At 41.9% G+C, this 25,632-nt stretch overlaps 1 protein-coding gene across 1 annotated transcript in view; it reads right to left on the bottom strand.

Moving 5' to 3' along the window:
• The window catches only part of tomm7 (translocase of outer mitochondrial membrane 7 homolog (yeast)), a 38,352-nt gene extending 15,619 nt beyond the window's left edge, over positions 1 to 22,733 (bottom strand). The window contains exons 1-2 of the mRNA XM_073024624.1: positions 22,553 to 22,733; positions 16,247 to 16,295 (exon numbers count right to left, since the gene is read on the bottom strand). Coding sequence (XP_072880725.1) covers positions 16,247 to 16,295; positions 22,553 to 22,655 — 152 coding nt within the window. The 5' untranslated portion in view covers positions 22,656 to 22,733. The remainder of the gene's footprint in view (positions 1 to 16,246; positions 16,296 to 22,552) is intronic.
• Positions 22,734 to 25,632: the final 2,899 nt, after the last annotated feature.

Genomic DNA, 25,632 nt, shown 5'->3' with positions numbered 1-25,632 from the left:
TTTTACACCCCAATGACAAAGAGTTTTCATACTTTTCTCATGTTTATCATAATTATTCAAGAATTGATTACTTTTTTATTGATCACCGTTTACTTACAAATGTTATTGATTGTAAATATGACTCCATTATCATTTCTGACCATGCACCTTTGAAGCTATCTATTAAGACAATGGACTCATCTACTAATGCTAAATCTTGGAGGTTCAACTCTATTTTATTGCAGGACTTAGACTTTCTTAATTTTATTAAACAACAAATTGATTTGTTTTTTTCAACAAATTCTACAGCAGAGATCTCTAGTGGAATTTTATGGGACACTTTTAAAGCATTTATTCGTGGACAGATTATTTCATACTCTGCTGGAGTTAGGAAACGAACTAATTCGAAAATATTAACATTGGTTGATAAAATCAAAGCAATTGATAAGATTTATTTAGTGACCCCCAGCAAAGAACTTTATAGAGTTGAACTTCAAATGGAGCATAGTTTGTTATTATCCTCTTCGATTGAAAATCAGTTAATTAAATCTAGAACCCAGTTTTATGTACATGGAGATAGTCTGGCAAATTATTGGCTAATCAATTGAAAACTGCTTCGGTTAAACAACAAATTACTAGGATTCGTAAACGAGATGGCACTCTGACGATCGACCATAAAGAGATAAATAAAGCCTTTTAAGATTTTTATAATTCTTTATATCAATCAGAATTTGTTGAGGATTCTTCTATAATAGATGAATTTTTAAGAAAATTGAATATCCCAAAATTAACAACAGAGGATAGTGTATTCCTAGATGCACCTATTACAGAAACTGAAATAAAAAAGGCTTACTTTTTCAATGAATTCCGGTAAAGCTCCTGGTCCGGATGGTTATACTGTAGAATTTTTAAAATCCTTTTCCTCTATACTTTCTCCTTGGATTTGTAAAATTTTTAAAGATGCTTTAACTATAGGTAAATTGCCACAATCTTTTTATGAAGCCTCTATTTCTTTAATTCTTAAAAAAGATAAGGACCCCACTGAATGTGCATCCTATCGGCCTATATCCTTGCTGAATACGGATTTTAAGATTTTTAGTAAAATTTTGGCCACTAGATTAGAAAATATATTACCTCAAATTATTTCTGAAGATCAGACTGGATTTATTAAAAACTGCTACTCATCTTTTAACATTAGAAAATTAATTAGTATTATTTATACTCCTTCACCCAAAATACCAGAATGTGTCATTTCCTTAGATGCTGAAAAAGCATTTGATAGAATTAATACATTGCAGCATTTTAATTTTAGTTCAAAATTTATATCATGGATTAAAGTAATATACTATAAACCCTTGGCTTCGGTCTTTACCAATAATCAAAGATCTCCTTTTTTTCCAGTTATTCCGTGATACAAGGCAAGGCTGTCCTTTAAGTCCTTTACTATTTGACATTGTTTTGGAACCTTTAGCTATAGCCATTCGTGAATCACCTAATATTTTGGGTATTACTTGTGGGGAAGGGACGTACAAGTTATCATTATATGCTGATGATTTGTTACTATACATATCCGACCCTGAGAGATCTATTCCTGCTATTTCGTCCTTGCTTGCTCAGTTTAGTAACTTTTCTGGTTACAAATTGAATTTTAATAAGAGCGAATTATTTCCATTAAATATGCAAGTTCCAATTTATAAACATTTACCATTTAAAGTTGTCACAGATTATTTTACTTATTTGGGTATTAAAATTACCAAAAAACATAAAAGATTTATTTAAAGTTAATTTCTTACCTTTAATTGACCAAATTAAGCAACTTGTTACCAGGTGGTCTCCATTATCTTTGTCATTGGTTGGTCGAATTAATGCTATTAAGATGATGATATTACCCAAATTCTTATATTTATTTCAAGCATTACCAATTTTTATTCCTAAATCTTTTTTTGATATTACTGACTCCAAAATATCTTCCTATCTGTGGCAGAATAAAAATCCTAGACTAAGCAAAAAATATGTACAGAAGCCTAAGAAGGAGAGTGGTTTGGCTTTGCCAAACTTGAGATTTTACTATTGGGCAGTTAATATATGATATTTAATATTTTGGACACAAGAATCGACTATAGCAGCTTGCCCACAATGGGTAAATTTGGAATGTAAATCTGTACAAGACTTTTCATTGTTTTCAATTTTAGGATTTTCACTTCCTTTTTCTTTATCTAAATTGAATAAACAAATAACTAATCCTATAGTTAAACATACATTGCGAATATGGTTTCAATTTCGTAAATTTTTTGGCTTGAATAAGTTCATCTTATCAAGCCCTATAATATCTAACTTTCTTTTTCGGCCCTCTTTTATGGATCAAGCCTTTGTTTTATGGAAAACAAAAGGTATAACATGTTTTCATGATCTATTTTTAGATAATAGTTTTATGTCCTTTGAACAGCTATCTAATAAATATAATTTACCTAAAACTCATTTTTTTTAGATATTTGCAAGTTAGAAATTTTTTGAATAATGAGTTACAGTCTTTTCCGAAACTATGTTCATTGGACATTACAGAAATTTTTTTAGCTCTGAGTCCTTGTCAGAAGGGTTTAGTAGCTATCATTTATAATATGATCATGAAAATACAGCCAGAAGTATCAGAAAAAATTAAGGAATGGGAAAAAGAACTTCATTGTCTTATACCCACTGAGCAGCGGGAGAAAATTTTACAATTAGTCAATTCTTCTTCTATTTGTGCTAAACATGCCCTAATACAATTTAAGGTTGTACATAGAGCTCATATGTCTAAGGACAAACTTGCTCGATTTTATTCTTATGTTAATCCAACCTGTGACAGATGTCATTCTGATGTTGCTTCATTGACCCACATGTTTTGGTCTTGCCCTTGTTTGCAAAATTACTGGAAAGATATTTTCGGTATTATTTCAACAGTTCTGAATATCAATTTCCAACCGCATCCTATTACTGCAATTTTCGGTTTACCAATGGCGGATAATAGTCGTTTATCCCCCTCATCTCGACGGATGATTGCATTTGTTACATTAATGGCTAGAAGATCTATTTTATTGAATTGGAAAGAAATTAATCCTCCAACTATATTTCAGTGGTTTTCTCAAACTACCTCTTGTTTGAGCTTAGAAAAAATTAGAAGTGTTGTCTTTGATCCTTCAGTTAAATTTGAAGAAACTTGGAGACCATTTATTCAACATTTTCATACGAGTTAAATTGTCTTTTCCTAAACCTCACTTTTATTATCCTTAATTATTTGGATGGAGGTTCGGAGTTATTGGCACTATTGTATATATTTGACATAATGCAATGGCCCATGTTGGTTAGTTTTTTCTCTCTCATTTTTTTTTACTTCTTTTGTTCGCAATTACCATGAGTTTGGGAGGTTATTATATATTGATTATCATCTATTTGAATGTTTATTTAAACTACTATGTACTCTCAAACTCTCTGTATTCATGTTTCATTTATGTTTGTTTAAAAATTAATAAAAAGATTTAAAAAGAAAAAAGAAAAACAAAAATGTGATGTTAATTCACGAGAACCTTTATTTAACTGACAAAAGTACAAAGAAAAGATTTTCAATAGTTTTACTGACCAACTTAATTGTATTTTGCAAATATACACAAATTTAGAATTTGATGGCTGCAACACACTCAACAAAAGTTGGGACAGAGGCATGTTTACCATTGTGTTACATCACCTTTCCTTTTAATAACACTTTTTAATTGTTTTGGAACTGAGGATACTAATTGTAGTAGATTTGCAATTGGAAATTTTGTCCATTCTTGCTTGATATAAGACTTCAGCTACTCAGCAGTCCGTGGTCTCTGTTGTCTGATTCTCCTCTTCATGATGCGCCATAAATTTTCAATAGGAGATAGATCTGGACTGGCAGCAGGCCAGTCAAGCACACGCACTCTGTGTCTACAAAGCCACACTGTTGTAGCCTGTGCAGAATGTGGTCTGGCATTGTCCTGCTGAAATAAGCATGGACGTCCAGGGAAGAGACGTCGCCTTGATGGCAACATATGTCTCTCTAAAATCCTAATATACGCCTCAGAGTCAATGGTACCTTCACATACATGCAACTCACCCATGCCGTGGGCATTGATGCACCCCCATACCATCACGTAAAAACATAGAAAATAGGGGCAGGAGTAGGCCATTTGGCCCTTCGAGCCTGCACCGCCATTCAGTATGATCATGGCTGATCATCCAACTGAAAACCCTGTACCTGCTTTCTCTCCATACCCCCTGATCCCTTTAGCCACAAGGGCCATATCTAACTTCCTCTTAAATATAGCCAATGAACCGGCCTCAACTGTTTCCTGTGGCAGAGAATTCCACAGATTCACCACTCTCTGTGTGAAGAAGTTTTTCCTCATCTCGGTCCTAAAAGGCTTCCCCTTTATCCTTAAACTGTGACCCATCGTTCTGGACTTCCCCAACATCGGAAACATCACAGATGCTGGCTTTTGCACCTTTCGCTGATAACAATCAGGATGGTCGTTTTCATCTTTGGCATGGAGAACTCGACACCCGTTTTTCCCGAAAACTAGCTGAAATGTGTACTCATCTGACCACAGCACACGGTTCCACAGTCTTTCGGTCCATTTAAGATGAGCTCGGGCCCAGAGAACTCGCCGGCGTTTCTGTATAGAGTTGATGTATGGTTTCCTCCTTGCGTAATACAGTTTCAAGTTGCATTTCAGGATGCAGCGACGGACTGTGTTAAGTGACAATGGTTTTCTGAAGTACTCCCGAGCCCAGGTGGCTATAATTGTCACAGTAGCATAACTGTTTCTTAGGCAGTGCTGCCTGAGGGCTCGAAGATCACACGCATTCAACAGTGGTTTCCGACCTTGCCCTTTATGCACTGAGATGTCTCTGAATTCTCTGAATCTTTTCACAATATTATGTACTGTAGATGTTGAAAGACCTAAATTCTCTGCAATCTTGCGTTGGGAAATGTTCCTTTTGAACTGACTAACAATTCTCTCACGAATTTTGGCACAAAGGGGTGAGCCACGACCCATCCTTGCTTGCAAAGACTGAGCCTTTGATGGACGCTACTTTTATACCCAGTCATGATACCTCACCTGCTACTAATTAGCCTGCTTAATGTGGAGTCTTCCAAACCAGTGTTACTTGAATATTCTGTGCACTTTTCAATCTTATTTTAACTCTGTCCCAACTTTTGTTGAGTGTGTTGCAGCCATCAAATTCTAAATTTGTGTACAAATTGTATTTACAAAATACAATTAAATTGGTCAGTAAAACTATTGAAAATCTTTTCTTTGTACTTTTGTCAGTTAAATAAAGGTTCACGTGAATTAACATATCACAGAATTTTGTTTTTATTGCACTTTGGAAAATATCCCAACTTTTCTGGAAATGGGGTTTGTACTTTCCTTCCACTACTACCCTCTGCTTTCTTCCTGTAAGCCAATTTTTATCCAAACAGCCAAGGTTCTACTGATCCCATGCCTCATGACTTTCTGGATGAATCTCTCATGGGGGACCTTGTCAAATGTCTTGCTAAAATCCATGTAGGCCACATCTACCGTCCTACCCTCATCAATTTCTTTTGTTACCTCTTCAAAAAATTCAGTTAGGCTCGTGAGGCACAACCTTCCCTTCACAAAGCCATGTTGACTATCCTTGAGTAGACTGTACTTCTCCAAATGCTCGTAGATCCAATTCTTAAGAATCCTTTCCAATAGTTTGCAGACCACCGACGTAAGACTGACCGGTCTATAGTCCCCAGGATTCTCCCTATTACCTTATTTAAACAAGGGAACTACATTTGCCATTCTCCAATCCTCTGGCACCTCCCCTGCAGCCAAAGAGGATTCAAAGATCATAGCTACTGCTCCAGTGATCTCATCTCTCACTTCCCATAGCAACCTGGGGTATATCACATCCAGCCCTGGGGACTTATCAATCTTTATGTTTTTAAGAAGATCCAACACTTCTTCCTTAATCTCCACACTGTCCAGCACATAGGCCTGTTCTATTTCGACCTCACCCTGATCAAGGTCCTTTGCACTTGTGAATACTGAAACAAAGTATTCATTTAGGACCTCCCCAACCTCTTCCGCCTCCAGGCACATTCTGCTTTCTTTATCCTTCATTCTTGTCATCCTTCTGTTCTTCACATACACATAGAACACCTTGGGGTTCTCCTTAATCCTACATGCCAAGGCCTTCTCATGCCCCTTTCGAGCTTTCCTAAGTCCTTTCTTAAGCTCCTTCCTGGCTACCCTATATTTCTCAATGAGCCCCTCCTGCTTCCTGTTTCTTATATCTAATATATATCTGACCAGTTGCCTCACATGTTTCGTCAGCCACGGTCCCCTTTTCCTACCATTTTTTCCTTGTCTCAGTGGGACAAACCCATCCTGAACCCAGCACAAGTGGTCCCTAAACTTCCTCCACATTACTTCTGTGCTTTCACTCTTGAACATTTGTTTCCAATTTACTCTCACTAGTTCCTGCCTCATCCCTTCATAGATAGCCCTTCCCCAGTTAAGCACTTTCCCATTTTGTCTGTTTTTATCCTTTTCCATAGCTATGCTGAAGCTAAGGGAGTTGTGGTCACTCTCACCAAAACGCTCCCCCACCAAGAGGTCTGCCACCTGACCAGATTCATTACCCAGATCTAGATCCAGTATGGCCTCTCCTCTCGTTGGCCGGTCCACATACTGTGTCTGGAATCCTTCTTGAACATACCTGACAAATTCAGCCCCATCTATCCCCCTTGCAGTCAGGAGGTGCCAGTCAATATGAGGGAAGTTGAAATCATCCATAACCACAACCCTGTATTTCCTGCACCATTCTAAAATCTGCCTGCTTATCTTCTGCTCAGTGTCCCAAGGGCTATTTGGGGGCCTACAGACTACTCGCAACACAGTGATTGATCCCTTCCTATTTCTAACTTCCACCCAGACCGACTCAGTGGATAGCCGTGATACTATCCCTGACCAGTAATACTACTCCCCCCCCCTTTTTTTTTACCTCCCATCCTATTCCTTTTGAAACACCTAAACCCCTGTACCTGCATCAACCAATCCTGCCCTTCCTCCAGCCAAGTTTCAGTAACGGCTGCAACATCATAGTTCCACGTACTGATCCATGCTCTAAGTTCATCCCCTTTATTCCTAATACTCCTAGCGTTGAGATAGACACAGTTCAACCCCTCTGACTGGCTACATTTATGTTTTGTCCCCTGCCTGTCCTTCCTCATCAACTCAGAACATATAGCATCATGCCCTCGCCTTTCTAACCTAATCTCTGCACTCACATTCCGATTCCCACATCCCTGCCAAACTAGTTTAAACCCTCCCCAACAGCTCTAGCAAACCTGCCCGCCAGGATATTGGTCCCTTTCCAGTTCAGGTGCAACCCGTCCTTTTTGTACAGGTCAGACCTTCCCCAGAAGAGATCCCAATGATCCAGAAATCTGAATCCCTGCCCCCTGCAACAACTCTTCAGCCATGCATTCATCTGCCATCTGTTCCTACCCTCTCTGTCTCATGGCACAGTCAGCAATCCCAAGATTACCACCCTCGAGTCCTGTTTTTTAACTTCTTTCCTAACTCCCTATATTCCTTCTTCAGGACCTCATTCCTACTCCTATGTCATTGGTTCCCACGTGGACCATGACATCTGGCTGTTCACCTTCTCTCCTGAGAATACCGAGAACTGGATCCGAGATATCGTGGACCCTAGTAACAGGGAGGCAACAGACCATTTGGTATTCTCGATCTCTCCCACAGAACTTCTTATCTGTCCCCCTAACTATTGAATCCCCTATCACTACTGTTCTCCTCTTTTCCCTCCTTCCTTTCTGAGCTGAGAGTCCAGTCTCGGTGCCAGAGACACGACCACTACAACTTGTCCCTGGTAGGCCGTCCCCACCAACAGTATCCAAAACAATATACTTTTTGTTGATGGGAACGGCCACAGGGGTGCTCTGCTCTTTCAGTCTATTCCCCTTCCTTCTCCTGACAGTCATTCAGCTACCTGTCTCCTGACTTTTAGGGGTGACTGTCTCCCTGAAACTCTGATCTACTACTGCCTCTGCCTCCCGAATGACCCAAAGTTCATCCAGCTCCAGTTCCCTAACTCAGTTTGATAGGAGCTGCAGCTGGATGCACCTTTTGCAGGTGTAGTCATCAGGACTGTAGGGTACAGGATCCATGGTGTACAAAGGCTGTTGGAAATCTAGTCAAGAAGAAAAGCTTACAAAAGGTTAAAAAAAACTAGGTAATGATAGAGATCTAGAAGATTATAAGGCTAGCAGAAAGGAGCTTAAGAATGAAATTAAGAGAGCCAGAAAGGGCCATGGGAAGCCTTGGAGAGCAGGATTAAGAAAACCCCAAAGCATTCTACAAGTATGTGAAGAGCAAGAGGATAAGATGTGAGCGAATAGGAACAATCAAGTGTGATAGTGGAAAAGTGTGAATGGAAACGGAGGAGACAGATGAGGTTCTTAATGAATACTTTGCTTCAGTATTCACTACAGAAAAGAATCTTGGCGATTGTAGAGATGACTTACAGCAGATTGAAAAGCTTGAACGTATAGACATTAAGAAAGAGGATGTGCTGGAGCTTTTCGAAAGCATATTAAGTTTCCGGGACCGGATGAGATGTACCCCAGGCTACTGTGGGAGGCAAAGGAGGACATTACTGAGCCTCTGGCAATAATCTTTGCATCATCAATAGGGGCAGATGGAGGGTTGCAAATGTTGTTCCCTTATTCAAGAAAGGGAGTACAGATAGCCCAGGAAATTATAGACCAGTGAGTCTTACTTCAGTGGCTGGTAATTTGATGGTAAAGATCCTGAGAGGCAGGATTTATGAACACTTAGAGACGCATAATATGACTAGGAATAGTCAGCATGACTTTGTCAAAGGCAGATCGTGCCTTATGAGCCTGAGTGAATTTTTTGAGGATGTGACTAAACACATTGATGAAGGAAGAGCAGTAGATATTAAAAAGAGCAGTCATATTAAAAGCAAGAGGATAGTGAGGGATAAAATTGGTCCCTTAGAGAATCAGGGTGGTCAGCTATGTGTGGAGCTGAGGGAGATGGGAGAGATTTTGAACAATTTCTTCTCTTCGGTATTCACTAAGGAGAAGGATATTGAATGGTGTAAGGTGTGGGAAACAAGTAAGGAAGTTATGGAACCTATGACAATTAAAGAGGTGGAAGTACTGGCGCTTTTAAGAAATTTAAAAGTGGATAAATCTCCGGGTCCTGACCGGATATTCCCCAGGACCTTGAGGGAAGTTTGTGTAGAGATAGCAGGAGCTCTGACGGAGATCTTTCAGATGTCATTAGAAACGGGGATTGTGCCGGAGGATTGGCGTATTGCTCATGTGGTTCCATTGTTTAAAAAGGGTTCTAGAAGTAAGCCTGGCAATTATAGACCTGTCAGTTTGACATCAGTGGTGGGTAAATTAATGGAAAGTATTCTTAGAGATAGTATTTATAATTATCTGGATAGACAGGATCTGATTAGGAGTAGCCAGCATGGATTTGTGCGTGGAAGGTCATGTTTGACAAACCTTATTGAATTTTTTGAAGTAGTTACGAGGAATGTTGACGAGGGTAAGGCAGTGGATGTAGTCTATATGGACTTCAGCAAGGCCTTTGACAAAGTTCCACATGGAAGGTTAGTTAAGAAGGTTCAGTCGTTAGGTATTAATGCTGGAGTAATAAAATGGATTCAACAGTGGCTAGATGAGAGATGCCAGAGAGTAGTGGTGGATAATTGTTTATCGGGATGGAGGCCGGTGACTAGCGGGGTGCCTCAGGGATCTGTTTTGGGCCCAATGTTGTTTGTAATATACATAAATGATCTGGATGATGGGGTGGTAAATTGGATTAGTAAGTATGCTGATGATACTAAGGTAGGAGGTGTTGTGGATAATGAGGTGGGTTTTCAAAGCTTGCAGGGAGATTTATGCCAGTTAGAAGAATGGGCTGAACGTTGGCAGATGGAGTTTAATGCTGAGAAGTGTGAGGTTCTACATTTTGGCAGGAATAATCCAAATAGAACATACAGGGTAAATGGTAGGGCATTGAGGAATGCAGTGGAACAGAGAGATCTAGGAATAACAGTGCATAGTTCCCTGAAGGTGGAGTCTCATGTAGATAGGGTGGTGAAGAAGGCTTTTGGAACGCTGGCCTTTATAAATCAGAGCATTGAGTACAGAAGTTGGGATGTAATGTTAAAATTGTACAAGGCATTGGTAAGGCCAAATTTGGAATATTGTGTACAGTTCTGGTCACCGAATTATAGGAAAGATATCAATAAATTAGAGAGAGTGCAGAGACGATTTACTAGGATGTTACCTGGGTTTCAGCACTTAAGTTACAGAGAAAGGTTGAACAAGTTATCATTGGAGCGTAGAAGGTTGAGGGAGGATTTGATCGAGGTATTTAAAATGTTGAGAGGGATAGATAGAGTTGACGTGAATAGGCTGTTTCCATTGAGAGTAGGGGAGATTCAAACGAGAGGACATGATTTGAGAGTTAGGGGGCAAAAGTTTAAGGGAAACACGAGGGGGTATTTCTTTACTCAGAGAGTGATAGCTGTGTGGAATGAGCTTCCTGTAGAAGTAGTAGAGGCCAGTTCAGTTGTGTCATTTAAGGTAAAATTGGATAGGTATATGGACAGGAAAGGAGTGGAGGGTTATGGGCTGAGTGCGGGTAGGTGGGACTAGGTGAGATTAAGAGTTCGGCACGGACTAGGAGGGCCGGAATGGCCTGTTTCCGTGCTGTGATTGTTATATGGTTATATAGTGTATATGGATTTCAGCAAGGCATTTGATAAGGTACCCCATGCCAGGCTTATTGAGAAAGTAAGGGGGCATCGGATCCAAGAGGACATTGCTTTGTGGATCCAGACTTGGCTTGGCCACAGAAGGCAAAGAGTGGTTGTAGACAGGTCATATTCTGCATGGAGGTCAGTCACCAGTGGGGTGCCTCAGGGATCTGTTCTGGGACCCTTTCTCTTCGTGATTTTTATAAATGACCTGGATGAGGAAGTGGAGGGATGGGTTAGTAAATTTGCTGATGACACAAAGGTTGGGGGTGTTGTGGAGAGTGTGGAGGGCTGTCAGAGGTTACAGTGGGACATCGGTAGGATGCAAAACCGGGCTGGGATGTGGCAGATGGGAGTTCAACCCAGATAAGTGTGAGGTGATTCATTTTGGTAGGTCAAATATGATGGCAGAATATAGTATTAATGGTAAGACTCTTAGCAGTGTGGAGGATCAGTGGAATCTTGGGGTCTGAGTCCACAGGACACTCAAAGCTGCCGTGCAGGTTGTCTCTGTGGTTAAGAAAGCATATGGTGCACTGGCCTTCATCCAACATGGGATTGAGTTCAAGAGCTGAGAGGTAATGTTGCAGCTATATAGGACCCTGGTCAGACCCCACTTGGAGTACTGTGCTCAATTCAGGTCACCTCACTACAAGAAGGATGTGGAAACCACAGAAAGGGTGCAGAGGAGATTTACAAGAATGTTGCCTGGATTGGGGAGCATGCCTTACAAGAATAGGTTGAGTGAACTTGGCCTTTTCTCCTTGGAGTGACAGAGGATGAGAGGTGACCTGATAGAGTGTATAAGATTATGAGAGGTATTGATCATTTGGATAGTCAGAGACTTTTTCCCAGGGTTGAAATGGCTATCAGTTTTAAGGTGCTTGTAAGTAGGTACAGAGGAGATGTCAGGGGTAAGTTTTTTTAAAAATGCAAAGAGCGGTGAGTATGTGGAATGGGCTGCCAGCAATGGTGGTGGAGGTAGATATGATAGGGTCTTTTAAGAGACTCCTGGATAGGTACATGGAGCTTAGAAATATAGAGGGCTGTGGGTAACCCTACGTAATTTCTGAAGTACATGTTTGGCATAGCATTGTGGGCTGAAGGGCCTGTATTGTGCTTTAATTTTTCTATGTTTCTAGAAGGAATAAAGTTGATCGAGCAGACAACGTGAATGAGAATCCCAAGGGATTTCACAGATATGCAAGACCACATTGGGTCTCTGGCAGACCAGAAAGGCAATCCATGTGTGGAGCCAAAGCACTTGGGGGAAGATTGTAAGCGCATTCTTTGCATTTGTATTTGCTCGGGAGATGGATACAGAGTCTATAGAAGTGAGGCAAAGCAGCACCAACTTCGTGGACCCTGTACAGATTACAGAGGAGGTGTTTACTACTGAGGCAAATCAGGGGGAATTAATCCCCATGGCCTGACAAGGTGTTCACTCAGACCCTATGGAAGGCAAGTGCAGAAATTGCCGGGACCCTGGCAAAGATATTTAAAGCATCCTTAGTGACAGAAGAGGTACCAATCTCCCAGATGTAACAGTGGCCAGAGGACCTGGGGTAACAGGGGAACTGAAAGAAACTCACATTAGGCCGAAAATGGTGTTGGGTAGACTGATGGGACTGATGGCTGATAAATCCCCAGGGCCTGATGGTCTGCATCCTAGGGTACTTAAGGAGGTGGCTCTAGAAATCGTGGACGCATTGGTAATCATTTTCCAATGTTCTATAGATTCAGGATCAGTTCCTGAGGATTGGAGGGCAGCTAATGTTATCCCACTTTTTAAGAAAGGAGAGACAGAGAAAACAGGGAATTATAGACTAGTTAGCCAGACATCAGTGGTGGGGAAGATAGCGGCACATTTGGATAGTAGTAACAGGATCAGTCCCAGTCAGCATGGATTTACGAAGGGGAAATCATGCTTGACTGATCTTCTGGAATTTTTTGAGGATGTAACTATGAAAATGGACAAGGGAGAGCCAGTGGATGTAGTGTACCAGGAGTTTCAGAAAGCTTTTGATGAGGTCCCACATAGGAGATTAGTGGGCAAAATAAAAAACATAGTATTGGGGGTAAGGTACTAACATGGATAGAAAATTGGTTGTCAGACAGGAAACAAAGAGTAGGGATTAACGGGCCCTTTTCAGAATGGCAGGCAGTGGCTAGTGGGTACTGCACGGCTCAGTGCTGGGACCATAGCTATTTACAATATACATTAATGATTTAGATGAAGGGATTAAAAGTAACATTAGCAAATTTGCCGATGACACAAAGCTGGGTGGCAGTGTGAAATATGAGGAGGATGTTAGGAGAATGCAAGGTGACTTGGACAGGTTGGGTAAGTGGGCAGATGCATGGCAGATGCAGTTTAATGCGGATAAACGTGAGGTAATCCACTTTGGTGGCAAGAACAGGAAGGCAGATTACGTACTATCTGAATGGTGTCAAGTTAGGAAAAGGGGAAGTACAACGAGATCTAGGTGTTCTTGTACATCAATCACTGAAAGTAAGCATGCAGGTACAGCAGGCAGTGAAGAAAGCTAATGGCATGTTGGCCTTCATAACAAGGAGTTGAGCATAGGAGCAAACAGGTCCTTCTGCAGTTGTACAGGGCTCTGGTGAGACCACACCTGGAGTATTGTGTTCAGTTTTGGTCTCCAAGTTCGAGGAAGGACATTCTTGCTATTGAGGGATTGCAGCATAGATTCATGAGGTTAATTCCCGGGATGGTGGGACTGTCATATGTTGAAAGATTGGAGCGACTGGGCTTGTATACACTGGAATTTAGAAGGATGAGAGGGGATCTGATTGAAACATATAAGATTATTAAGGGATTGGACACGCTAGAGGAAGGAAACATGTTCCCGATGTTGGGGGAGTCCAGAACCAGAGGCCACAGTTTAAGAATAAGGAGTAGGCCATTTAGAACGGAATTCAGGAAAAACTTTTTCACCCAGAGAGTTGTGGATCTATGGAATGCTCTGCCTCAGAAGGCAGTGGAGGCCAATTCTCTGGATGCTTTCAAGGAAGAGTTAGATCGAGCTCTTAAAGATAGCGGAGTCAAGGGATATGGGGAGAAGGCAGGAACGGGGTACTGATTGTGGATGATCAGCCATGATCACATTGAATGTTGGTGCTGGCTCGAAGGGCCGAATGGCCTACTCCTGCACCTATTGTCTATGGTACCAGAGGACTGGCGGTTAGCCAGTGATGTTCCGCTGTTTAAAAAGGGCTCAAAACAGAAACCAGGAAATTATAGGCCTGTGAGTCTGACATCAGTGGTGGGAAAGTTATTAGAAGGTATTCTAAAGGACCAGATATACGCAGACTGATTTAAGGATAGTCAGCAAGGCTTCATATGCAGTAGGTCATATCTACCCAATCTTGAGTTTTTCGAGGACGTTACCAGGGAGGTGGATGAATGCAAGGCAGTGGATGGCCTTTAGTAAGGCAATTGACAAGGTCCCATATGGGAGGCTAATCAATAAGGTTCAGTTGCTCGGCATTCAAGAAGAAGTAGTAAGCTGAATTAGACATTGGCTTTGTGGTAGAAGCCAAAGAGTGATAGTAGAGGGCTGCCTCTCTGAATGGAGGTCTATGACTCGAGGTGTGCTGCAGGGATCAGTGCTGAGTTCTTGGTTGTTTGTCATCTATATCAATGATCTAGATGATAATGTGGTTAACTGGATCAGCAAAGTTGCAGATGACACCTAGACTGGGGGTGTAGTGGACAGGAAGGAAGGCTATCCTGGCTTGCAGTGGGATACAGCTGGAAAAATAGGCAGAAAAATGGTAGATGGAATTTAATGCAGAGTTGTTGCACTTCAGTACGACCAGCCAGGGTAGGTCTTACACAGTGAATGGTAGGGCACTGAAGAGTGTGGTAGAACAAGGGATCTTGGAATAGAGATACGGGTTTCCCCCGCCATCTGAAGGTAGAGCGTTCCAATGAAACAGTTTGTAATCCGAAAAGTCGTAAATCGAAGAAGCAATTATCATTAACATATAGGAAAAATTTTTAAGCGTTCCCAGATCCAAAAAAAACCTACTAAATTAAAGCAAATAACACATAAAATCTAAAATAACACTAACATATAGTAAAAGCAGGAATTATATGACAAATATACACCCTATATAAAGTAGAAATGTTGTAGGTATGATGTAGTTTCACTTATCAAACTCGGGAAGACAGCTAGCCAAAATCGATTTGCAGAAAAAAAAATCATGTGTGTAAACAACTGCCTGCACAAGGCTTCACGGTCAATGTAGTCCTTCTCGGGGTAAACACACGTATAAAGCAGGCGTCTTTTTTTTGTAAAAGCGAAAATCCTCTTTGGTTAGCGAAAACAGGCACTAATGTAGGTCTTTCGTAACAGCAAGTCATCATAAAGCGAACGTACGAAAAGCAGGGGGCCACCTGTACATAATTCATTGAAAGTGGTGTCAAAGGTAGATAAGGTCATAAAAGAAAGCTTTTGGCACATTGGCCTTCATAAATCAAAATACAGGAGGTGGAATGTTAGGTTGAAGTTGTATAAAATGTTGGTGAGGCCAAATTTGGAGTATTGTGTGCAGTTTTGGTCACCTACCTACCTGAAAGATGTAAATAAGGTTAAAAGAGGTCAGAGAAAATTTACAAGGATGTTGTCAGGTCTGGAGGACCTGAGTTATAAGGAAAGATTGAATAGGTTAGGACTGTATTCTTTAGAACGTAGAAGATTGACATGAGACTTGATAGAGATGTACAAAATTATGATGGGTATAGATAAGGTAAATTCAAACAGCTTTTCCAACTGAGGTTAGGTGGGACTACAACCAGGTCATGGCTTAAGGGTGAAAGGTGAGAATTTTACATGAGGGGAAACTTCTTCACACAGAGTGCCATGAGAGTATGGAATGAGCTGCCAGCACAAGTGGTTCATGCAAGCTTGACTTCAACATTTAAGAGAGGTTTGGATAGATATATGGATGGGAAGGGTATGGAGGACTAAGGTCCCAGCGCAGGTTGATGGGAATAGGCAGTTTAAATGGTTTTGGCATAAACTAGTTGGGCCAAAGGCCCCATTTCTGTGCTGTACTTCTTTATGACTCTAACCAAAATTACTAGTTACAGCCTGTTACACCGCTGGCATTTTGGGCAGTAACCAAAATTATTATTCATTACTTTTTAGAATGGCTAATTTCAAATCTACATGGACATTTGACTGATAGAAGTAAATATCAATTGCAAACTGCAACTGAAACTACGAAACACATATCCTAAGGTGTACAATGGTCCCCTAAACACTGGCATTTAGTGTTTGGAAGAGAATGCAAGCAAGACTTCAGGCACACTATTTACCATACCAAAGCACAACATACAACAAAGTTCCTTCAACTAATCACAATAATTTCAGGGGTTTACCTTAGAAGACTGGGCTCTGGCATTCCTGGATCGCCACCTCTTCTAAAACCTGGAAGGAAACAACATATTAGTAAAGCCAACATAAAATCACGATTTACAGACACAGTACATATTATTATCATTGCTGCTGGTACACTCCATTCATTTACCTCATAGAAACATGTGGTAGGGAGGTCAAAATATACACACTGATCCTCAAGTTCCTCTGGCCACCTACTATACATATCTTCCCTGCTGTCTTCCAGAGTCTGACTCTACACAAAATGAGTTTGACCAATCGTAATACACAGAATATGTTGATATTACTACAGAGAAATGTCAACATCCACAAAGAACATGACAGAAAAATCATGCAAGGACTGCCAGGACAAACATTTATTGTTCGTCCCACTGAGGTGATATAATTCTCCTATGCTGTTGTCCATAAGGTGAAAGTACTCCCATAGCACATTTGGACAGGGAATTGGAGAATTAGAGGCTCTGAAGGCAGACAAACTCAAGGTTGGTGCCGCTGCAGGAAACTGGTGTGTCATGGGAGACAGAAGATCGTAAGCAGCGATCCATGTTCTTTGGGCACAGAGCTCGGAAGAAGTGATGCATCAGACTTTTAACATCATAAATCAGTGAGTTGTTTGTTATGTCACCCCTCTTGCTGTGAAACGGGGACACCTCTTTTTCCCATATTATGGAGAGAGAAAGAACCTGTGGTATGTTAAATTACCGGGTGAACGAGTAGTTTTCAGGGTACTGCAAGTCTGTGTCTTTATTGATGTTTTGTTGCACACTTGAGTACACAGTGGAGGTGCAGATGCTTTTTTTTCTGGTGGGGGGAGTCACTGTTTTGCTGCTGCTTATGTGTGGGTGGGGGGAGCTGAGGGGGGGACTTCGGGGTTCTAGAAAGACAAAGCTACCCTAATAATTATACCAAGAATGATTCACAAGGTGCTAGTTGTCACTGACCCCTGAATCCAACAGTGGTACAAGAGGACCTGTACTCACTGGAATTTAGAAGAACGCTGGGAGATATTATTGAAATCTACCAAATGTTGAAAGGACTAGACAGGGTGGATGTGGAGAAGGTGTTTCCTATGGTGGAGGCATCCAGAACTAGAGGGCACAGCCTCAAAATTGAGGGGTGACCTTTTAGAATAGAGTTAAGAAGGAATTCTGTTAGCCAGAGAGTAGCAAGTCTGTGGAATGCTCTACCACAGACTGTGTTGGTGGCCAAGTCCTCAGGTATATTTAAGGTGGAAGTTGACTGTTTCTTGATCAGTCAGGGCATCAAAGGCTCTGGCGAGAAAGCAGGTATAAGGGGTTGAATTTGATCCAGGATCAGCCATGATGGAATGGCGGAGCAGAGTTGATGGGCTGAATGGCTAAATTTGCTCCTGTCTTATGGTCTAACTTTTCAGACCAATTTTGTTCTTCATATATACTGTACATTGCTCAGAACAATAGGAACAGGCCCTTGGCCCACAATGTTTGTGGCAAACTAAATAAATTAGTAATCAAATGCCAAATTAAATGAATCCCTTCTGCTTACATGTCATTTTCCTCCATTTCCTGCACATTCATGTACTAATCTAACAGCTTCTTGAACACCTCTATCTATCCTTCCATTCAATCAACCAATTTCTTTCCCATTAATGATAACTACGGCCTTCAGGCTCTTTAACCAGCACACGCAGGGACTTTTAATAGAACAGTTTTAAACATTCAACCATTTGACATTAATTATACAATTTGATTTGGTATGTCAGGAACTGAAAACGTCAGAGAAAGTTTGGCTTACAGAACAACAAATGCTTCAGGTCAAAATCCTTACATCAAGACTCACAAAGACATTGGGACTCAGGACTTATAGGAAGTTTCCTTCCCTAAATACACTGCTTTACTTGTTATCATTGTAGAACTACACTATTTAGATTTGTTCGGAGCCTTTTGAGAATATGGCAGTTGATTTGCTTTCCTTGGAGATTTCCCTATATTTAATGAATAATCACAATGAAGGTAAAAAATACTATACTTCCTCTCTAATCATGTGAAGTTTTGGAATGTACACAACTTCTAATGGGATGTGCAATACTATATTTTTGTGTACTCTTCAGCACTAATTTTCAGGACGTACTCAAAAATGGCAAGGTACCTTTATTTTACTCCACAGGGAACAAATTCCACACCTTTGTAAATATTAGCAATAAATTTGGAATTCAATACTTTTAACAGAACATTTAACAGAATGGGCTTCACCTGCACCATCTCTGAGTAGCAGCCTGCCTGGTCTAACATTAATTAACAACTGAAAGTAATTGCATAACCATGAAAATGGCCCATCGGTTAAAAACTAAAGAGTAAACAGAAAATTCGCCAACTAATTTCCTAAACTGCCACTGCTATCATCAAGGCAGGATTAACAGATGAAACTGGAAACCTTGTGTTGAAAATAGATTATTTTAATTAATTTCAAAATCTTGCTCAGTGATGTCAGGGCATCACAAGGACAGCCACAAGAATTTCTGTGCTTTTTATAGCCTCCTTACTCATTGTGCTGGGGCTTTCTTAAAAACCTCAAATTTGTAGATGATAAAGGATCCTGGACATGAAACATCATCTGTTTTTCTTTCCACAAATGCTGTTTGATCTGAGTGTTTTCAGCAGTTTTTTTTCCCATACCACTTTAAAATAAATGCTTACAAATTAAACACAAGTCTTAGACCATAAGACAGGAGCAGAATTAGGCCATCTGGCCCATCAAGTCTGCTGTGCTCCACCGTTCAAATCATGGCTTATCCTTTTCTCCCCCTCTTCCTCAACCCTATTTTTCCCAGCGTTCTCCCTGTAACCTTTGATGCCATGTCCAATCAAGAACCTATCAATCTCTGCCTTAGATACACCCAACGACCTGGCCTCCACAGCTGCACGTGGAAACAAATTCCACAAATTCATCACCTTTTGGCTAAAGAAATTTCTCCGCATTTCTGTTTTCAAAGGGTGCCCCCTATCCTGAAGCTGTACACACTTGTCCTAGACTCTCCCACAATGGGAAACATTTTTTCCACATCTACTCTGTCTAGGCCTTTCAACATTTGAAAAGTTTCAATGACATCCCCCCTCATCTTTCTAAATTCCAGCAAGTACAGACCCAGAGCCATCAAATGTTCCTTGTATGACAACCCAATCATTCCTGGAATCATTCTTGTGAACCTCCTCTGGACCCTCTCCAATGCCAGCACATCTTTTCTAAGAAGAGGGGCCCGAAACTGTTCACCATACTCAAGGCAAGGCCTCACCAATGCCTTATAAGCCCTCAGCATCACACTTGCTCTTGTATTCTAGACCTCTTGAAATGAATGCCAACATGGCATTTGCCTTCCTCACCACCGACTCAATCTGCAAGTTAACCTTTTGGGCGTTCTGCCCAAGGACTCCCAAGTCCCTGTGCACCCCAGATTCCTGGATTTTCTCCCTGTTTAATAAATAGCCCACACATTTATTTCTACTATCAAAGTGCATGACCATGCATTTTCCAACACTGTATTTCATTAGCCACTTTCTTGCCCATTCTCCTAATCTGTCTAAGTCCTTCTGCATCCAACCTGTTTCCTCAACACTTCCTGCCCCTCCACCAATCTTCATATCATCTGTAAACTTGGCACCAAAGCCATCTATTCCATCATCTAAATCACTGATATACAGCATAAAAAGAAGCGATCCCAACACCGACCCCTGTGGAAAACTACTAATCACTGGCAACTAACCAGAAAAGGATCCTTTTATTCCCACTTGCTGCCTCCTACTAATCAGCTAATGCTCTAACCATATTAGTAACTTACCTGTAATACCATAGGCTCTTATCTTGGCAAGTAGCCTCATGTATGGCACCTTGTCAAAGGCCCTCTGAAAGTCCAAATATACATCCACTGCATCACCTTTATCTAGCCTACTTGTAATCTCCTCAAAGAATTGCAACAGGTTCGTCAAGCAGGATTTTCCCTGAAGGAAACCATGCTGACTTTGTACCATCTTGTCCTGTGTCACCAAGTACTCCAACACCTCATCCTTACACCTCATCCAAACATCATCCCAATCACCGAGGTCTGTAATTTCCTTTCACCAAGTCTTAGCTGAGAGAGCACGTGTAGTTGACTCACATCCAACTATATATAAAAATACTAAATTTAACACAAAGAAACTGCACATGTAGACAGTAGGAACCACTGTGAATCCACGCCTTCAGCTGGAGTGTATCAAACATTCATCAGCAACTACACAGTAACTTACATTCAATTGTGAATTCACCTAGAATAAAGACATATTTATTTTTTGCATATACAAATCTTAGAAAGAACACTCAGATTCTGGTAAATTATTGTAGCCATTTTGTTTTATTGACTGTCTCCTCAAGGGCCCCTGCAATAGACATACAACTACCACATCATTACATTCATATAGAACATACAGCACAGTACAGGCCCTTGGGCCCACAATGTTGTGCCGACCCTTAAATCCTGCCTCCCATATAACCCCCACCTTAAATTCCTCCATATACCTGTCTAGTAGTCTCTTAAATTTCACTAGTGTATCTGCCTCCACTTCTATTAGATGAAGTTCCTCATTATCATAATTCAAACAATAAATCACAAGATACTGTTACGAAGGATGAACAGCTCTGATGGGCAGAAGGGTGCAAGGTTGCCCATGTCCCCCTCCTCTGGGAGAATTACAAACCGTTACTGTTGCCAGGCTGTTAATGAGAGAGAAAGAGATGGAACAAAACATACTGGGACTGGAACATTTGCTTCAGACAAGGGCGAGATAACACCGGGGAAGAGAGACCATATTATGACTCCTGTAAGACTCATGGTTCCGGAGAGGGCTGGTTTGATGGGCTAAGCCATTCAAAACTGATTGACACCTGAGACCCCGTGAGTAGGGATAAAAGTGAGGTCTGGGGAGACACCCCTCAGACACACCAAGAGACGCACGAGTGAGCACTGCTTAAGTGTTGGAACCCACGAGAAAAGTGTGGGGCATCGGAGACCGAACGAAGGATCGGTCAATTCTAACTCACAGTGTTTATAGCGAGGCCGGTGGGGGCTTGTGTGTGTGTCCACCCTTGCCTGGGTGATGAGTCCACCATAGAAGAACGGTCTAGCTAAAGGACAGAGGGGTCATACCTGAATGGCCACAACAACACATCGATGGATCAAGAACGTAAAGGAAGGTTTGACTGGCTGTCACTGTTCGCTCTCTCTCTCCAACAATTACAACAAAACCACCAACAACTACCTCAGCCTCTATGAACTGAACTGAACATTATATTCACATAAGACAATTCATTATCCCCTAGACATTGATAGAGCTTGTTTATTATTGATTATTATTATACCCACACTTTTAGGTTTAGTATTGCTAACGTGTATTATCTGTATATTTGCATTGTTGATATTGATTTGTATATTTTACTAATAAACACTGTTTTGAAAATAGTACTAGACTCCAACGGATACTTCTATCTTTGCTGGTAAGACACCCAGTTACGGGGTACGTAACAATACCAATATAGTAAAGTGGAAGCAAAGACAGGAGACTTAATTATACAGTAAATGATATGCCAGTGAGTCAGATCCCCTAAAATGCTGAATATTTCTTATGCTTGTGACATAGATTTATGAATAGAATTGGCTCTATCTTGGTTTTCACAACAATTCCATTAATTTCCTCTCGCCACTTATTTTCATTGAAAATCTATATATATTCTGATTCTCACTCCTCACCCCTCCACACATAGACCTCTGCCTCGCCGGCCCTGCCCCTACCCACCAGGCCCAGCCGTATTTAAGCCCTCACCACCCTCAGCCGCTTTTAGCGCTCTCAACACCTTCCCGTCCTTGCTCCCCCTCCCCATCTGCTCAGCCGCGATTAGGCCTTTGCCACCCCCTTAAGGCGCCCTTGGGACCCACCCCCTCCGGTGCCCTTGGGTTCCCCTCTTCCTCCACACCCTCAGACGCCCTGGGGACACTCCCTCCCACACCATCATGCGCCCTGGGGACACCCCCTCCCACACCATCATGCGCCATTGGGTCACCTCACCTCCCCTCCACACATTCAGCCCCACTTAGCCCCTCGCCACCTCCCCCATATCCTCCGCAGCCGTTAGGCCTTCGCCCCCACCCCCGACCTTTAGCTAGCTGGCTATCCTTAGCGCCCCCACCCCCATGCACCCTCAGCCGTCCTGGGCCTCACTGCGAGGACTAAAGCCACTCCGTGAGCCCCGGCCCAGCGCAAGCCACCGACGGTACTGACCTAGGTAAAGCACGGTAGGAATGAAGCCCCAGCGGATGGCGAACTGGGTGACACGGAACACCTGCTGCAGCCGCTGTTTGCTCTCTTTACTCAGTTTGACCATCTTCACACCGCGAGTAGTCCACGCCAGAAGACGCCAGCACACGCAGCAGGACCTGAACGAGGCATCCTCCGCATTGAGCGCCGCCTAAAGCCGGGATGACTCCCGTCTCCCCCTCAGTGTCTTGTAATTACGAAAGTCTGCAGAAGTTGGAAATCCAAAACAACACACACAAAATACTGGAGGGACTCAGCGGATCAGCTCGCACCTACGGAAAAAAGTAGAGTCAACGTTTCGGGCGGAGACCCTTCATCAGGACCATCATTGAGTTGTTGTGTTCACTTCAAGAGACGGCGTTTGACATAATGCTGTCCGTGTAAGGCGACTACTTTTGGTTTGTTCGTAATGGAAGGGCTACGGCTTTTAAGTACATAAAACTACACCCGCATTTATTCACAAAAGCCTACACTGTCATTACATTCTTTCTGTAGTGTGCTGACTGGAACTACAGTATATTTCAGTAAGATAAAATTAATGTATGCAGTTCTTACCATCAAAACCTCAAAGGAGGAGCTGTGGTAACGTGGCGTATTGACCTCTCCTTGCTGAAGCCAGGCAGTAACTCTCAGACACCTCTTCAAACCCACACCTTGAAGAGGACTCCACTCTGGACCATCAGAAAATTGTCTCCGAAATCATTACTGACCTCATCAACTCTGGAGACTTCTCATGCACTAGAAAAATAGAAAACCTACAGCACAATACAGGCCCTTCGGCCCACAAAGCTGTGCTGAACATGTCCTTACCTTAGAACTACCTATGCTTACCCATAGCCCTCTATTTTTCTAAGCTCCATGTATTCAGTCAGGAGTCTCTTAAAAGACCTTATCATTTTCGCCTCCACCACCACCACCGTGGGCAGCCCATTCCACGCACTCACCACTCTGCATAAAAAATTTTCCACCAATATCTCCTCTGTACCTACTTTCAAGTACCTTAAAAATATGCCCTCTTGTGATAGCCATTTCAGCCCTGGGAAAAAGCCTCTGACTATCCACACAAGCAAAGCCTCTCATTATCTTGTACACCTCTATCAGGTCACCTCTCATCCCCCTTTGCTCCAAGGAGAAAAGGCCGAGTTCAGTCAACCTATTCTCATAAGGAATGCTCCCTAATCCAAGCAACATCCTTGTAGATCTCCTTTGCACCCTTTCTATGGTTTCCATAACCTTCCTGTAGTGAGGAGACCAGAATTGAGCACAGTACTCCAAGTGGAGTCTGACCAGGGTCTTATAGCTGCAACATTACCTCTCAGTTCTTAAACTCATTTGCAAGATTGATGAAGGCCAATGCACCGTTTGCCTTCTTAACCACAAGGTCAACCTGCATAGCAGCTTTGAACTATGGACTTAGACCCGAAGATCCCTCTGATTCTCCAAACTGCCAAGAGTCTTGCCATTAATGCTATATTCTGCCATCATATTTGACTTACTAAAATGAACCACCTCACACTTATCTGGGTTGAACTCTATCTGCCACTTCTCAGCCCAGTTTTCCATCCTATCAATGTCCTGCTGTAACCTCTGACAGCCCTCAACACTATCCACAACACCTCCAACATTTGTGTCATCAGCAAATATACTAACCCATCCCTCCACTTCCTCATCCAGGTCTTTTATAAAAATCACAAAGAATCGGGGTCCTCGAACAGATTCCTGAGGCACACCACTGGTCACCGGCCTCCATGCAGAATATGACCCATCTACAACCACTCTTTGCCTTCTGTGGGAAAGCCAGTTCTGAATCCACAAAGCAATGTCCCCTTGGATCCCATGCTTCCTTACTTTCTCAATAAGCCTTACATGGGGTATCTTATCAAATGCCTTGCTAAAATCCATAGACACTACATTTAAAGCTCTACCTTCATCAATGTGTTTAGTCACATCCTCAAAAAATTCAATCAGGCTCGTAAGGCATGACCTGCCTTACGACAAAACCATGCTGACTATTCATAATATAATTTCCTGGGCTATCCCTACTCCCATTCTTGAATAAGGGAACAACATTCGCAACCTTCCAATCCTCCGGAACCTCTCCCATCCTCATAGATGATGCAAAGATAATTGCCAGAGGCTCAGCAATCTCCTCCCTCACTTCCCACAGTAGCCTGGGGTACTTCCCATCCAGTCCTGGTGACTTATCCAACTTGATGCTTTCCAAAAGCTCCAGCACATTCTCTTCCTTAATATCTACATGCTCAAGCTTTTCAGTCCACTGCAAGTCATCCCTACAATCACCAAGATCTTTTTCTTCATTAAGTACTTCTGCCATGTCCTCTGGTTCCATACACACTTTTCTACTGTCACTCTTAATTGGTCATATTCTCTCACATCTTATCCTCTTGCTCTTCACATACTTGTAGAATGCCTTGGAGTTTTCCTTAATCCTGTCCACCAAGGCCTTCTCGTGGCCCCTTCTGGCTCTCCTAATTTCATTCTTAAGCACCTTCCTACTAGCCTTATAAACTTCTAGATCTCTATCATCAGCTAGTTTCTTGAACCTTTTGTAAGCTCTTCTTTTTTTCTTGACTAGATATACAACAGCCTTTGTACACCACAGTTCCTGTACCCTACCATCCTTTCCCTGTCTCATTGGAATATATCTACGCAGAACCCCAAGCAAACAACCCCTGAACATTTGCCATATTTCTTCCATACATTTTCCTGAGACCATCTGTTTCCAAATGCTTCCAAGTTCCTGCCTGATAGCCTTATATTTTCCCTTACTCCAATTAGTTTCCCTAACTTGTCTGTTCCTATCCCTCTCCAATGCTATGGTAAAGAAGATAGAATTGTGATCACTTTCTCCAAAATGCTCTCCCACTGAGAGACCTGACACCTAATCAGGTTCATTTCCCAATGCCAGATCAAGTACAGCCTCTCCTCTTGTAGGCTTATCTACATATTGTGTCAAGAAACCTTCCTGAACACACTTCACCCCTTATAAACCCCTCACTCTAGGGAAATGCCAATCAATATTT

Source organism: Hemitrygon akajei, chromosome 20 (assembly GCF_048418815.1).
Source record: "Hemitrygon akajei chromosome 20, sHemAka1.3, whole genome shotgun sequence".
Taxonomy (NCBI): Eukaryota; Metazoa; Chordata; class Chondrichthyes; order Myliobatiformes; family Dasyatidae; genus Hemitrygon; species Hemitrygon akajei.
The sequence above is the reverse complement of the archived record's forward strand: the minus strand, read 5'-3'. Positions and strand labels throughout refer to the sequence as shown.